The sequence below is a fragment of the Falco biarmicus genome, chromosome 2 (genome assembly GCF_023638135.1).
Source record: "Falco biarmicus isolate bFalBia1 chromosome 2, bFalBia1.pri, whole genome shotgun sequence".
In the NCBI taxonomy this organism is placed as follows: Eukaryota; Metazoa; Chordata; class Aves; order Falconiformes; family Falconidae; genus Falco; species Falco biarmicus.
The window spans coordinates 26,573,507-26,586,677 of record NC_079289.1 but is presented as its reverse complement, the minus strand read 5'-3'; the positions used below and the strand labels follow the sequence as shown (position 1 = coordinate 26,586,677).

The following is a 13,171-nucleotide window of genomic DNA, read 5'->3' as shown; positions in this document are numbered from 1 at the left end:
AATAAAACTTAAAAAGTTAAGAATGTGGTAATAAAAAAATAGTGGTTTTCTTTTTTGTCTGAATGGAAAGTAAATGCTGGCTTATCTCTTCGCTCTCAGCTTCATCTTTGTATTACAAATCATCTGCCTTGTTCCCACCTTAAGAAGGTGCTCTGAGATTTGCAAAGCACATACTTTTCAGTACAAATTGTGGTTATGAGGTTCCAACCACCTGCCAGCCTCCAGTTTGTCCACTGCAGGACACAAGAACTATCCCAGAGAACAGGCAAACCTACAGAAATAACAGCTGAAAAAGGACTGACAAGGAAGTAGGTAAAACATACATACTGAAAGGTGTCACATATAGTATTCATGAAGCTTCAGTGCATATTAGAATTTCAGTTTTGGAAACAGGTTATAGTGTTATGTTTAAAATAAATGTTCTCAGTTATTTTCAGGGTTTAGCTTATAAAGAAATAATTCTGTTTGGATTATTTCCCAGAACACATTCTTCAAAACTTCACTTTGTTCTTGACATAAATTGAAAACAATAATATAGATATACTGTATACAGGCTTCAAAATGGCATTAAAGAGGCACATTATCAATATGTTTAAAACATTTAGAAAGCTCAGCTTTGCATCTTTCTAAGTGAATGACTAGATACTTAGACTGAGTAATATCTGTTTCAATAAACTGCTGTGTGTGAAATGTTTTGAATAATAGTTAATTTATGCTGAGGTAATGACAGCGTAATATAACTGAAATCTGTGCTAATAGGAAAAAAGAAGCCCCTTCCAGCTATTTCTGTTACAATCAGCCGCAGTAATTTTCACCCTATCTCTCTCTCACATAAAAAATTACTTTAAGTGTATGGTGAAATGCTTGTTGCTAGTTTTAAAAGTCAATTAATTGGTACCTGCCATCCATATGGAGAAAAACAAAATAACCAGACAATAAAGAAAAAATTTTCATGTACAAGACCTATATTTTATATATTTCTGCAATAAAAGAGAGCAATTGTAGTTAATGATGTTCTTTTTCTATCAGCAAAACATTACACCCAGTTTGAGTAGGACTCCAGCACGTTCTGACAAAAATGCACATGAAATTTCTAATGTAGGTGAGAAATGGCCAAACAATTTATTCCAAATAATTGAGTGAAGTAGACTGAGACATTTTTCTGGGCTATGAGTTATTTACAAACTCACCTTTGTATTCCTTTGATGAATTAATTATCTGAAATATTTATCACATAGGTTGGCTGAAGTCTCATCAGCTAAGTAAGTTATTGGCAGTTCTTCTGTTCGAATGTTCAATGTATGGTCGGTGATGTACATTGAGTGGTAGTGCTTAGCTCTGTCTGGATACTGAGCTTTTTAATCACAACTACAATGAATAATAAGCAAATCTCAGACCTTCTAATATGCCATTTTGGACCCAAAAATACCCACCTGTATGCCACAATTTGGTTTGGTTCCAGGAATTGTATATTTTCTTGACTATGAAAGATTCTGAATTCCCATAAACATAACGGCACGACCCAGGAATGGTCATGAGCACAGATCAGCACAGATTCACTAAAATACTGACTACTGATCATCTCTAGCACATCCATTAACTGGAGACATCATGATCAATCTAGAGTTAGATTAATACAATCTACAGTTAGATTAATAGATTAAAATTGTTTTGAGCAATGGTAAAAGGTTGTTTTTAATTTGGAATCCTATGGATCAGATTATGATTTCTGACTCCTTGTCATAAATGGCTCGCGTTACTTAGAGTAGGTGCTCCCGAAAAGTTATTTTCATAGTAAAATTGGATGCATAGCTAAAGTGTTTCAGTAAAACACCTTCTGAAAGCCCTTTGCCTTGAAGAAGAAACAAGGAAAAGAGCACACATTAATTTCAAAATAAAAGCATATACACTGGGCAATTACTGCATGGTAACTGACCTCATGCAAATTACACTAATTCCTTACTGAATATTCTGACTTAAGGTGTTTGCTTATGTATTCAGCGCCTCCTGCAGTAATCTTTACCTACAGAAATAAATATCTTACTTTCAGAAAATCCCTGTGGTTTTCTTCTTGATCTACAGCAAGCTATCAGAGAAAGTGACAGCAAGTAAAAACTCTTCCTTTCCCATTTACAGAGGATGACACCGAGCTCTGAAATTCATTGGAAAGATATGAAAATCATTATATGCACAGGTGCTCGCAGAGTGAAACAAAAAAAATAAATTAGTTTTCTGTTGATAATATCTTAATGCATACAAACCAGAGTTACAGACAAAAAAATACTATAAAATAATCAAGGTGATTTTCCCCAAACCAATATAAATTTGGAGGAAAAAATCCCTGGTTTTAAGTCTGGGAAATACAGTATTCAGGAGTGAAGGAGACGTAGACTCCTCCACAAAAATCAACAGGATGCAAGTACACATTTCTTAGAGAAGAACAGAAGCCTCGGCATCGATGACAATTTCTACTTTGATAACCGCTTTCATTTGAATAACTGCTCTTGCTATACAGACTCCTTCAATTAACTTCGAAAAAAAGGGGATATTGATACTACTTGCAGCTTCCTACTTGTTTCATCACTATCCGTATTCATGCCTAAGCAGGACTGCTCCTAGGAAGGAAGTGATGACCATCCCTTGTATGGAGGCAATTAAGCACAACTGAACATGTAAGTGGCCAGTGCTGTGGGTACAATTCAATCAAGCAGATCCATAGGGGTGGGTTTGATATTCTTGTCACATCAAAGAAACGGCGCCCAGAAGAAAAAGGTCTAACAAGTTAAAAATGAAATCAGAATAAATAAGAATAACTCCGAGCGCAAGCAAGAACAAGCACATGGCTGCAAGAGCTGGTGTTACCTTGAAAGCGTTATATAGTGCTATTAGAATAGCGTGTTAATTTTTTCCTCATAAATTTGCCAGGTTCAGCCACCAGGGAAAGGCTAGCATTCCAGCTCCCTTTGTTAAAGACATATCTATCTTGCTGAGTCTTGACAGCCCTATCATGTCAGCCCTCTGTAGTAGCAAAGAGTGTTTCAGCAAGGAGGGGGGGGGAAGGAAAGGAGAAAAAAAAAAAAAAAAGAAGTGAAAACTGATGTGATCTACTCTGCTTCCTGTGGGCATATTTCACTATAGCAGATCCAGAGGGATGCTTTGTTATTCCTGTCAGATCAAAGAAAGAGATAACAGAAGAAAATATAAGAGGAAAAATAAAACCCAGAAATGAGGGTAACTGAAAAGCTTTGCAAGACTACTGCATCATTATGACTTTTCAAATTATTTAAATATGCTAAACATCAAGTCACCACCAAAGAAATAAATATTGCATAGGCCATATGCTCTGTTAGCTGCCAGCAAAACTGTCCTACTAGGATTAGTTTACAGGCGCAGCAACTGCCTGTCAAACACTAGCAATTTTAATCATTTTTCAATTTGCTGTGTGAGTTGCGAGTATGCTCAGGTATTTTGACAGGTGGCTGCTCAGAACAAATATCTGAGCCCAGTAGCTTCAAACTGCCTTGCTTTCCTATGCCCTTGCAATTCCTGTTGGATTGGGGGTGTGCAAGTGTTTGGTGAAGATGCAGGAATGGCACTGCACTGCTAAGCTCTATTTACAACTTACACAGAACACAGGGATGACAAAAAGTTAGCCTCAAGTCTAAAGCAAACCCATAGCTGTGTAATACAATGTTTCACTTGATTTTTCAAAACACATCACAATTCTAATCACAAGCAAGTTGAATGCCTAAAAAAAAGTAAATAGAGATCCGGCTATGATTTTAAACAAACAGAAAAACTGAAATAGTACTTTTCTGCATACTAAGTGTGCTTTCGGTACTATATGTCATTAATCTATTGGGCATTAACTGTCCACTTAATTATTTTGTGTTTCATCCGCAAGGTAGTACTGAAAATAATTTTAGCTCTTCTTTTGCATTTTCTAATGAAGAGTGTAACTGTGCTGTTCCCTTCCAGCCACAACACTTTGCGTCATACAGAAAAAAGTTCCTGACTTCAAAAAAACATAACCCCATTGATTTTTGAGTGTCCAGATTTCCAGGTGTCTGAGAAAAAATGGGGCTCCTAAAATCTATAGACATTCTGGGAGAAGCCAGGGGAGGAACTGTATTTTCCTAAAAAAGTGAACCAATAACACCAAAGCACCATAAATAAGCTACATTTCTGATACTGTTCTTTATACATTAGCATTCTCAGCATCAACCCCCTGAAGTCAGCCAAATCTGTCCAGTGGAAAGGATTTAGATTATGATGTAAACTAACAGTAAAGACAATTCCAAATAACAGCTAATGTCCAATATAACTACTGTTTACATATTAAAAAGAGATACAGGCTTTGTACCGGGAATGTTCTGTCATGTTTCTCCACAGGAGAAGACTGTCATGGTAAAGTTCATTATCAATTACTGCTTTACAAGTACAAGATGAGTTAAGCTGTCATAATTTTCTCAGCCAGAGATCCTGTGCTGTCAAAAAATGTCAATTTCTAATCTGACAAAAGAAAGAAAATTATCTGTTATTCTGACCTCTAATTTCTTGACATTTTAATGCTGTAATTGCTGTGGTTAGTGCTGCAATCATGATTTCACCTGTCAAGTAAGAATGAATCAATATCCTTAAGCTGTTTTTCAAGTTTTGGCTTTCACCTCACGGCTTTTACTTTAGAAAAGGAAAAATTTACAAATAGGATACAAAAAGTTGCAATTAAAAATAATTTGGGGCTTGAAAAATATTTTGTTACACATTTTTTCCTCCTCCTTATTACAAAATGAGAAGAGTTTTACAATGTGCAGAATAAGAGACCATTAGAACGGATAAAAATGGAGAACTTTCTAATTTTTAATCATAAAAGATCTGAACAACAAAATTCAATTTTATACATTCTGTGGAGCATTTAATTCAGGATTTTCATGTTGCCTAAATTATAGCGATCAAGTATTTTTCGTGTTATCAGCAAAACACAATGTTGTTTGAAAAATCAAAATCAGTATGTTTAAATGAAATCAGTATATTTTACCCATCCAATGCAGACACTAAGTTGTCAAAGAGTTATTACAGGGGCAGGCATATGTAATTTCATAGGCTTTAGAAATCTAAAACTTAATGCTATCCCAGCATTCTGGTTTCACTCATTGTGAATTTGCAAAACAGAGATGAAGCAACCCAGACTGAGAGTCTTCTACTAAACAGGTCCAAACAGAACAAAAGCACCGGATGGCCATTTTTCCAGTGTTAAACAGTAAAGAGTTCTTAGAGGGCTCCCCCATGCATGTGAGAAAAATGTAAGGAATGGCAGAGATTAGTTATCCCACCACTGAAAATGTTTTTGCTCCAGCTAAAAGGCTACTGAAGTGGCTCCTTTACCACTCTTCACAGAGTGCTAAGAACATACTTCTCGGTGGTTGAGTGAGGTGTCAAGGGTGAACATGAAAAAGCCAGGGCATAGCATGAACAGGTCACAGGGATCTGCCTTTTTAAATGATGTTTGCCAATCAGCTCAGACCTAGTTGGGAGGGGTTTTTAATTTGGAGCCTTATTTCACTGGATGGGTTCTGCTGGGACTGGGCTTGATATGGAATTAGTTACGGCCACAGCTGAGGAGGCTCCTGCCATATCTGAGCCCACTGGTCTGATAATGGCTGCTGCCAATAAGGTTGTATTGATTGGCTTATTTTACAGCCATTTATTGAGAACATTCACCATCCTCTGTGCGACAGAACAAAAATGTCTCCATTTATTTAGAAAATAAACATCCAGAGCATTTGGATGCCGAGATGCATTATCCTGGATAACTGCAAAGCTCAATTAATTTTAAATTTCAGCGTTTCTCAGTTAAGGTGCCAGACACTACCACTTGCCACTGAGAAACATACTAAACAATTGTTACTACTCTAAAAGGTGCTAGTGTTCCTATCCTTACATTTCTGTATTTGTAAGTGGTCTTCAGAGGCTTTTACAAGATCTTTTTGCTTTTAATATATTTTCTGGAGTATCTAGTAAAAGGCAGAAGTAAAAACCAACCAAACAAACAAACGAAAAAAACCACCAATGAATATAGAAAATATATACTTGTTAACACAAACATGACATCCAAATACCTGATTTACTAGATCATCAAGATGTCAAATGTTTTATTACCGGCCAGAGAATGTTTGCTAGTTTCAAAAATAGAGCTCAGGGAAACAGAAGGCAGCTCTAAATCTATATATATTTAAACGTGTATTGTAATTTCTGATTAAAAATGAACAAAAAGTATTTTTTAACCTTTTTATGACAATGTCTGAGATCTCTCAGAAAAGAAAGCATACTATTTTTAAATGTATGCACACAACTTTACGTATCTATATCTAACAAAAATTAGGAGGATTTATTTTTTCTAGACATGTTGTCTTCTCATTGCTAACAATGAATTTTATTTACTAATTTAACTCACGGCAATGAACATTAAGCTGTGCTTTTAGAAGTTTACATGGTGTAAACAGCCTAAAACCAGGTTTGTGTGCTACTGGCTGACAGGGCATGGGCTACATGTACAAGTGAGTGAACAAAAACATCTCCGTGAATTTCCTGAAATTTCTGACGACAAGGTATGCATGTAAGTAGAGCCACAGGAGAGCTGAAGTCTCATCATGTCATAACATGTTAAATAAGGTGCACAGACAGACAGATAGACCTCAATCCTACAAGCTGCTCTGTGGGAGCAGACCCTTAAAGTCAAGGCATAGGAGTCTGCCCATGCAAATCAGGACCTTAAGCCATGCAAATCCCTTGTATTCATGGTGCTTGACACCTGTTTAAAAAGTATCCCTGCTTAGTATCTCCAGTTTTGCACCTTACTGACTCTTCTTGCACTCACAGGTTTAAATCCAGAAATCCATTATGTACATGTTAATTTAAGTATTTGAGGCAGTGGGATCAAAGCAATTCTGGCCATTCTTGAAACTAAGCAAATACTAACTGTTTACAAAACAAAAAAGCTTTGCAGTGCATGGTGTTAAAATCCAGCTCTAGGAAGCCAGGAGTCTGAATGTTCTTTCTTTAGTTCTGCTCCTGAAAAACCACCAAACGTAACAAGATGCAATAACCACTACTAAAAACAACATGCCAAAACCCAATTATTTAGCTGAATATAAATGCTTTCTAGAATTGATTTCCTTATGAAATCTGTAGATTTCTGTTTCCAAGATTGGAAAACAAACAAACAAACAAAAAAACATCGCCTGGCAATGTATAAATTATTACTGTTTTGCATACAGCAGATGGCAGCTATCTGGGGGAATGGAAGATTGTGTCTACAGCTTCATCACAGCGGTACTCATCTAGCAGCTGTTGCTTTTTCACACTTTTCACCAAATTTCAATTGTTTTAGCCAACGAATGGATGATATTAGAAAATGGTCATTCACGTTAATAGTCTTACTAAAAACAAGTACAGTCACTGGAAGGAAATGTATCAGGATAGCTAGTTGTTGGGGTTTTTTTATTCACTAATAAATTTTAAATGCTCACTTGCATATATATACGCGTGCATGTGCATATATTCAACATACCCATACAAAGACACAAATACTTGAATGCACAAATAGCAAACATTTTCTATTTTGGTAACAGTTTCATTACTTTTGTTTAATCAAGTATAATCTGAATAATTGCTACTATCCCTCTAGTAAACATATCCTTTTTCAGATACGTACTCTCAGCAACATTATGTGACTGAATAGGTTAGATATTTTTTCCCTATGACTATGACGTGGGTTTTTCTTTCGGCTTTTCAGTTCTACTACATGAACTATAAAATAACTGACCATTAAATATATTAGTAACTTCAAGCAAACAAAATACTTCAGGGCATTCATTTTGTTGCCAGTTAATAGTTGCCTCTGAAGTCACCTAGGACCTAAGTTCTGAATCAAGTCACACACAACAATTTTCTCCAACAGTGAAAGATGGGAAAAGTACCATTTCTTGTGAGATGACAGCATTTTTAGAATGAAATTGCAGTAAACACCTACCTCCCTGAGGACAGGATCAGTGATACTGTCCAGGTTCACAGAGCCTTCATATGTTAGGTAGTGGAAAACGTTGAGTGCACGTACTGCTTCTGGTCCTCGTTGCTTGTAGCCAAATATAAGGTCAATCCACTGATGAAGTTGACATGATACAAACTCGCTTTCCAGGGCCTGCAAGTGACATTCAGAGTTAGGAAGTAAATTCCATCTTGCAATTTCATGCTTAAATTACATCCTACCTTTTCCAACTGAGGAAACATAATGGGTATCATTACATTTCCTGTTTGGGCTTGATATATTTGAAATCTTTCAAACATAAAAAACCAGAACTAATTATATAGAAAGAAACACTAAAAAGATATTCTTCCCTTCAACTCTATGTCATGCTAATTCTCTTTCCAGGTACTGGGTTTCTCTAGCTGCAAGGGTTTTAATTATTAATTTGGGGGCTTGTCAAGAAGTTTGGTAATTTGTCAAGAAAAACTGATGAAAATGGGAAAACAATTTCAAAACCTCAATCTTCCAGCTCATTTCCAACTATTACTAATTAGTCTTAAATCAAAAACGGAAACTTGAGGATTAAAAAGCTGTATCAGCAAAATGAGGTTCTGAATTCCAAATGTAAGTTGTGACTGATTTCTCAAAGAAGAAAAGCATTTTTTAACACTCGTTTTTGACATTAGGTTTGTTCACCAAAGAAAACACAGGCCACAACTAGCTAGTTTGAAAATGGGTTCAAGGATCAATACTCCTTTGCTCAGCATATGGAAAGAGTTTCATTCTAGACAGAGGAGGTGATGATAGTATTATCGCTGAGCCTGATCCAACCAATGTGCCTTTATCAGACATGATTGGTATCCTTAGTAGGTATCATTGCCTGAACTGGAGCTTTCAAAAGCTGAAGGAATTACATAGTTTCTCCTCACCCCACTACCAGACTATCTGTCTTGTTTCCCATGAGCCCGTACCCAGATACACAAATCATTCTCCTATAAAGACTCATCATGTATTTAAGATGGCATCCCAACACACTCGTTCCTTCTTTCCTAATACTGTCTTCAGAGAACTGTGATAAAGAGGAACTGGTATTGAAATATTTGTGGTTCATTGACCAAGTTTTTACATGTGCCCTTGCCCAAATCCCATCACAAGCCTGATTTTGTACAGCATCATATACCAGTTCCCTTTGATTAGAACAAGCACAATTCAGTTCTCAGATCTGGGAACTAACTTCCAATTGGTTTGTCGTCACAGCACAAACAAACTAGCCAGCTGCAGCAAGGTCTTTTACCATCTCATACCAACATAATCTTCATGCCAGTCCCTCTGCTGCCTTCTCCTCATCCAGGGCATGTGATGTCTGCTTCTTCCTCCTCTCCCTTCCTTGGCTGCCCAACCCCTTAACAGAACCAGCCACAGCTGCACCTTATCCACATCAGCCAACCCACCGCCCCTGAAGCCAGCCCACAGCTGTATATTATCAATGTTAATTAACCAAGCTTCATTCCTCTACAGTTTGTTAGGAAAAAAAAAAAATTACAGAATCACAGAATGGTTGAGTTCGGAAGGCATCTCTGGAAATAATCTGGTCCAACCTCTCTGCTCAAGCAGGGCCACCTAAAGCAGGCTGCCCAGGACTGCACCCAGATAGCATCTGAGTATCTCTGAGGATGGAGATCCACAACCTCTCTGGGCAACCTGTGCTGGTGCTCAGTCACGCTCACAGCAAAAAAGCATTGTCCAGAGAGAACCCCCTGTGTTTCATTTTGCGCCTATTGCCTCGTGTCCTGTCAATGCCCATCACTGAAAAAAGCCTGGCTTGCTCTAAAGAAAAAATGCCAGCCTTAATACAATTTATTATGTAAACATCTGTGTCAAGCTTACTACTACTCATTGCACACAGACAGAGCTGGCAGCAATCCTCTATATTACATTATCTAATACTTTTCATTCTCAAAGATTGTGGGGTTTTTTTTTTCCTTCCCCTGAGAAATCCTAATTCCTCCATTGTTTCTAGCTAGCACAGTCCCACTACTCAGCACAAACACTTTCCAGATAGGACAGTTTCATGTCTGCCCCAGGAAAGTACAAATTTTACAGGAGAATAAACTTTGGGAAAAATGTGTTCTCCTTTTATTCATTTATATCAAAAGGAGGCTGCTTCAGATGTAATCATCAGACACTGCAGTACTGTGCCACGCACTGCCCATCTGCAGCAACCCCCTGTACACCACCCCACGGGCAGGAATAGCCACAGACAGTGCAAGCCACATGGGTAATCATGGATCCATCCCTGGGTAATCACGGAACCGCTCCTCAGACATTCTCCCTGTAACACTCCACATGGAAGAGGAACTCTCCGTGCTTTGGTGGAAAACTGGACCCTTTTCTGTCAAAACCAGTGACTGTTATTTCTGAGAAAAATGGACAGGAAGGCTCAGGCTTAATAGCTGGCATAGAGCTCAGTTTTCAAGGGCTTAAGTTCAGCATACCAAAAGAAGCTATAAAGAATGGTTGCAGAGAACCACAGAAAAATTTGTTTCCTTTTCAAAATCAGAGGCCATCGTATGCAAATGGCAAGTACTGTTATGCAAATAGCATTAATACTACTTAATACTAAATACTATTCAATGAATACTATTTGGTTTCAAAGCATGTCTCCAAATGAATCATTAAGAAATGCCAAATCCTTAATTATAGGGTATTGTGTGCATGCAACATGATAAAGTTAGCAACTACATCATCCCCATATAGCCTTTTTCATAAGGACTTTTACCTCGTTTAGCATGCAGGAGGTTAGCAGGCAAGAATAAAATTAACTATGCCACAGCAACCATAAATAAAGCATTTCCTAACTTTTAAATGTTCAATTTTTAATGTTACTTTGTATGTAATAAAACTTAAAATAGAATTTATAGCCTGTTGTCTTTCAAGCATCCGTCTCTGATCAACTTAAAGTGAGCAGCCTAACTGTTCTCTTCCTTCTCTGAACTCTGCATATTTATGTTTCTTTTGCATCTGTATCTATTATTTATTTACTAAAAAGTAATTTTAAAAAAAGTGTTAGGCATTTGCTTTGGTCAAAAACAGCACTGCTGTTTCTAGAATATGGAGAGCATTTCAGGAAAAACAGAAAAACTTTTGACTATTGAAAGGTGGGCCAGTAAATTTAAAAAAATAAATAATTTGGTCAAATGAGCACATTTCACCAACTATCTCCTCTAACATCCTCTCCCTCTATGTAAAGTGCCTCCTGAAGATTTATGAGCTGTTCACTATCAACAGTATGTTATGTTTCTCAAGAACATGCAGTGCTCAGTAGGGAATAGGGTGATGGAATTTTCTGCGTAAAAAATAATTTGTAGGTACAGTAGGAACAACATACAGGAAAAGATAAGATAGTATCCTTAAAATAGGCTGGTGATGGCCCCAAAGAGCAGCGTTTTTCAGGACTATTTTGGATTCAAAGCATTTTGGAGGCTTTAGCTTTTTAGAGCATATTTTCAATATGTAATATAAGGAAACTATTTTTTATAAAAAAGCAATAGTAATTATTATTTATATGATTACATAATAATATTTGTGGTTCTCAAAGAGTCTTACTGTTCAATAGAAATGTGCTAATATCCAGCTTGTCTTGTATTATTAAAATATACAGAAAACAGAGTTTTATTCAGGCAGTCTCAAACTGAACTTGTTTGAGCCACTGTTATTAGGGCTTCATTTTCAAATAGCATCATTCCAGTCAGTATTTTTTTCATTAATTTTGTTTTGAGAAAAGAGTCTCTCATGTTACTGTTTACAATGGAGTGAATTTTATTGCTAATAGGTAAATTGCAAGCATTATTATTTATCTAGTGTAGACATATTTTGAAGTAGAAGTACTGTGGGGTTTGTGTGTTTGCAGGCAAGTATATGCACACGTTCCACAGGCTGAAAATCTGACCTGTAGCTGTTGTAAATTATAAATAGATATTAGTAAATTTATGTTTACATATGAATTAATATAAGCCACCTTACTGCTTAATGGAATCAATAACTATAGCTCTTTTCAGACTTTTGTGCAGTATGAATGCTGCACACTTTCCTCCTTGCTCATCCTAATTTGATGTTAAAATTATTTTTTACAGAGAATCCAGTAGGAAATATTGGTTTTTATTTTAACGCAAGCTATGTGCTGTGTAAAGTATCAGGAGTTCTGGATTTATAAAATATGCCGTTCCAGTCTCTAACACAACATAATGTGTTACCTGGGTATTTTCTGCCATCAGAGAAGAAAGCTCTGATGCTGCCCCTCATCTGGACCACAGCTGCACCTGCCCCCCCTGTTTCTGCAGCTCCTGCCTTGTTTTCCCTCCCCTCCACAACTATATGCTCTCTGTCTCTCCAGGAACTCCTACCTCAGTATCTTGCTATTAACTTATGTTCAGTATATTTAAAAGTATTTTCTTGAAACTACTCCGAGACACTTTGGTTTTGTAGATCTGCTCAATAAGCAGACCATTGGTTGTTTTAGCCTGTGAGCTGGGTTTTTCTTCCCTCCCCTTACATCTGTGCTCCTCCGCAGTCATTGAATATACAGATTCTGTCTGCCTAATACTTCTTTGCCTCATTTACCATTTCTTGTACTGACTGTCAGAGTAAAATCTCTGACTCTTGTCATAAAATAAAACAGGAAATACTGATATCTGAAATCAGTTACCTTTGTTTAAACAAAGTAATATATCAATAAAAGTGACACAGAAGTACATTCTAAAGATTTGTGTTATTCAGGGATGTCTGCACAGAAACTGATCCTTTATGTGAGCATCTTCAAGATGTAAATAAGATGCTTCAGTGATATAGAAAGTTTACAAACACCAAAATCATTGCCAATTCCAAACTGGACTGAAACCCTGTTAGCTGAATGAGTTTTAATTGCATTGAGAACAAACCTTGGCAATACACGAAATTATATCAAAGTTACTATTAAGGAAGTAATATCAAATCTTATCTACTGCTTATCTGGTAAAAAAGGAATGTCAACTGCTGCTGAACGGTGAGGAGCAAAGATAAATCTTCCAGATCCTCATAGCACAGAGGTTTCATAATAGATGTTTCTAATGACTATTCAAGAAGCTCTTTAATTATGAAATACTATGC

The 13,171-nt window shown here is 36.8% G+C and overlaps 1 protein-coding gene across 3 annotated transcripts in view; it reads right to left on the bottom strand.

The window, feature by feature from the left end:
• The window catches only part of NBEA (neurobeachin), a 510,074-nt gene that overhangs the window by 39,940 nt on the left and 456,963 nt on the right, over nucleotides 1-13,171 (bottom strand). For all 3 annotated transcript variants that reach the window (XM_056329059.1, XM_056329057.1, XM_056329058.1), the window contains one exon: nucleotides 8,033-8,200. In XM_056329059.1, coding sequence (XP_056185034.1) covers nucleotides 8,033-8,200 — 168 coding nt within the window. The remainder of the gene's footprint in view (nucleotides 1-8,032; nucleotides 8,201-13,171) is intronic.